The sequence below is a fragment of the Mesitornis unicolor genome, unplaced genomic scaffold, assembly GCF_000695765.1.
Source record: "Mesitornis unicolor isolate BGI_N332 unplaced genomic scaffold, ASM69576v1 scaffold2606, whole genome shotgun sequence".
Taxonomy (NCBI): domain Eukaryota; kingdom Metazoa; phylum Chordata; class Aves; order Mesitornithiformes; family Mesitornithidae; genus Mesitornis; species Mesitornis unicolor.
In genome coordinates, this window is record NW_010191489.1 from 566 (window position 1) to 3,302 (window position 2,737).

The 2,737-nt window shown below is 56.3% G+C and overlaps 1 protein-coding gene across 1 annotated transcript; it reads left to right on the forward strand.

Moving 5' to 3' along the window:
* Positions 1–623: 623 nt before the first annotated feature.
* On the forward strand, positions 624–2,693 carry GC (group-specific component (vitamin D binding protein); the record flags this gene model as incomplete). Its single annotated transcript, XM_010186737.1, has 6 exons — positions 624–693; positions 919–1,051; positions 1,152–1,363; positions 2,048–2,180; positions 2,266–2,360; positions 2,564–2,693. Coding segments are annotated over 6 exons (773 nt in total), but the record flags the coding sequence as incomplete, so codon positions are not given.
* Between the last annotated feature and the right edge of the window lie 44 nt (positions 2,694–2,737).

The window sequence follows — 2,737 nt, forward strand, 5'->3', positions numbered from 1 at the left end:
AGCCTTTTTAAGAAGCCTTCACTCCAAACCCTGCCAAAAACCCCACCACCATCCATTGGAAAGGTGCAGAAATGCAGCCTGGGGACCAGAGATGCTGCCCCATCCCCGGCATCTCCCCAGGGGCTACAACCCAAGAAGCCACTGCATCAAAAATAAATAATAATTAAAAAAGCAACCCTCAAATGAATAAATGAGCCCCGCAGCTTTCAGACCATCAGGGGGGTATCCCTTATTCCCACACTGCTGGGAAGCAGGAAACAAAATAGGGGTGGATGTTCCATAACTTCTCATTTTCCATGGCAAAAGAGAAAGAGCCCGGTTATTTTCCATTAAATCAAGACATAAATTAATTTAATTGAAGTAAATTAAGCAGAGCAGTGCTGGTTGGGGTTTATTTTTGTTTGTTTTTCTGCTGGAAACAAGCTTTATCACCACCTGAAGAGAAGGAACGAGGAGGTGGTGAAGGCAAACCCGACATCTTCCCACCCCATTTCGGCACCACCTTGAGCTGGGAAAACAAATTTCCAAACAAGCGTTCACGTTTGGTGCCTTCCTGGGGCGTGGGGACACCCAGGTTCCCAGCTGCAGCTCCCAAACCCTCCTTTTTCTCCCTGCTTTTCCAGGTAGACCTTATGAACGGGACAAAGTGTGCCAGGAGTTCAAGGCGCTGGGGAAGGAGGATTTCCGAACCCTGTAGGTACCTCCAGGACTCCCGGTACCTTAGTACATTAAATGCACATTATTACAGCATTACATCAAGTCTACCTTAAGCACAGGGTAATTTAAATATCAAATCATCTTCGAAAGGGGAAGATTAATTCCCTACCTGCAAACGAGGACAGGACAAAAGCTTGCTCAGGGGTTGGGCTCCTCAAAGCCAATTTGGCACCTGAATAATTGGGCTCTGTCGCTCCCCAGGACCATCATTGCCAACAGCAGGAAGTTCTCCAACGCCACCTTCGAGGAGATCGGCCACCTGGTCCGCGAAATCGTCTCCCTGGCCGAAACCTGCTGCGCCGACGGCGCCGACCCCTCCTGCTACGACGATGGGGTGAGGCCAACCAAAACAGGGCCATGGGCTGCAAAACCACGGCCGGGGAGGGGACGGGGGGGACATCCCCAGCACGTAACCTCCCCTCTCCCGCCCGCAGTCCTCGGCGCTGTCGGCCAAGTCGTGCAGCGGCCGCTCGCCCTTCCCGGTCCACCCCGGGACGGCCGAGTGCTGCACCCACGAGGGGCTGGAGCGCAAGCTGTGCCTGGCCGCCCTGCACCACCCGCCCCAGGAGCTGCCCAAATACCTCCAGCCCTCGGACCAGGAGCTGTGCCAGGCCTTCCGGAGCGACCCCAAGGACTTCGCCGATCGGTAAGGGCTGGATTTTACTGGGGGATGAGGGGTGCGAGTGGCTGTGGAGGGGTCACATCCTGGCATGGAGCTGCTCGCTTGCTGCTTCCCCTTCCTGGTGTGGGGTCAGGGAGGGAACTGGCAGAGGAAAAGTAGAAGAACTCATTAGTTGAGGTAGAGGCTATTTGCTTATTTATTTATTAAAGCCTCAGGAATGGATATGGGCACCATCACGAGGGAGAAGGGAAGGAAAGAGAAGGGATTGAAGGGGTCGTCCCCTGCAAACTCCCCGTTTTCTAACAAGTGTGGCGTTTGTGGGGTAGGCTACATTTTTATTGATCCATTTGGATCACATCTGGATCACCTCTCCTGGGTCACCTGTCCCAAAAACTCCCAGGCTTTCACTCCCTCCATCCTCCTGTAAAAAGAGGAGGAAAAATAAAACCCAGGCAAGAAGTACAACCATAGGCACAGGTGAAATAATGAAGAACAAACCTTGAGGTAACCTTGAGGTAATCTCCCGTGACCAACATCCCTCATAGCACCAACCCAGAACTAAGTCTCACCAGCTGCTGTAGGGGAAGAAAAACCCCTCTGTCCCAGTAAAACCAGGGCACAGCTCAAACACCCCCCGAATTCCTCACCCCCTGCACTGGAACACCCGTTCCCTCAGCGCCGGGTGTCCCCACGCCGCCTCCTCCGCAGGTTCCTGCACGAGTACGCCAGCAGCTACAGCCAAGCGCCCCTGCCCCTGCTGCTGGGCTCCGCCAGGACCTTCCTGTCCATGGTCTCCAGCTGCTGCATCTCCCCCGCGCCCACCGCCTGCTTCCTGAGGGAGGTGAGGGCCCCGCTGCCGCCATCTTGGTCCCCGCCCTCCCTCAGGGGGAGGCGGCTGAGGACACCACCATCTTGTTTCGCCACAGAAACTGGAGAGGAAAACCCTCTCCCTCCTCACCCTGGTGGCCAACCGGGCGTGCAGCCGCTTCACGGCCTACGGGAAGGACAAGTTTACCTTCAGGTAAGGGGGAAATGGCCTTTTCTTCCCCTCAGCGCTGGGAGAGCCACCTCAGGCTGTGGGTGCTCCATTCAAATGAGCTTGCCATAGCGTGTGGAGGCACAAAGCCACCCCTGCGACTCCTCATTCTCTCTCTCTGGGCCAAAATCCCCTGTGGCCCTGGGGAAGGGGGCAGTGGAGCCCCCTGACCCCCCGGTTTGCCCCAGTTACCTGACGGCGCTGGCCCAGAAGACGCCGGCCGCGGCCTTCGAGGACCTGCTCCCCCTGGCAGAAGGCGCCGCCGAGGTGTTCGCCCAGTGCTGCGACTCCGTGGCCGAGGACTGCATGCAGAAAAGGGTAGGAAACCAGGAATTCACCCCAAAAAACACACCCAGAGCCGC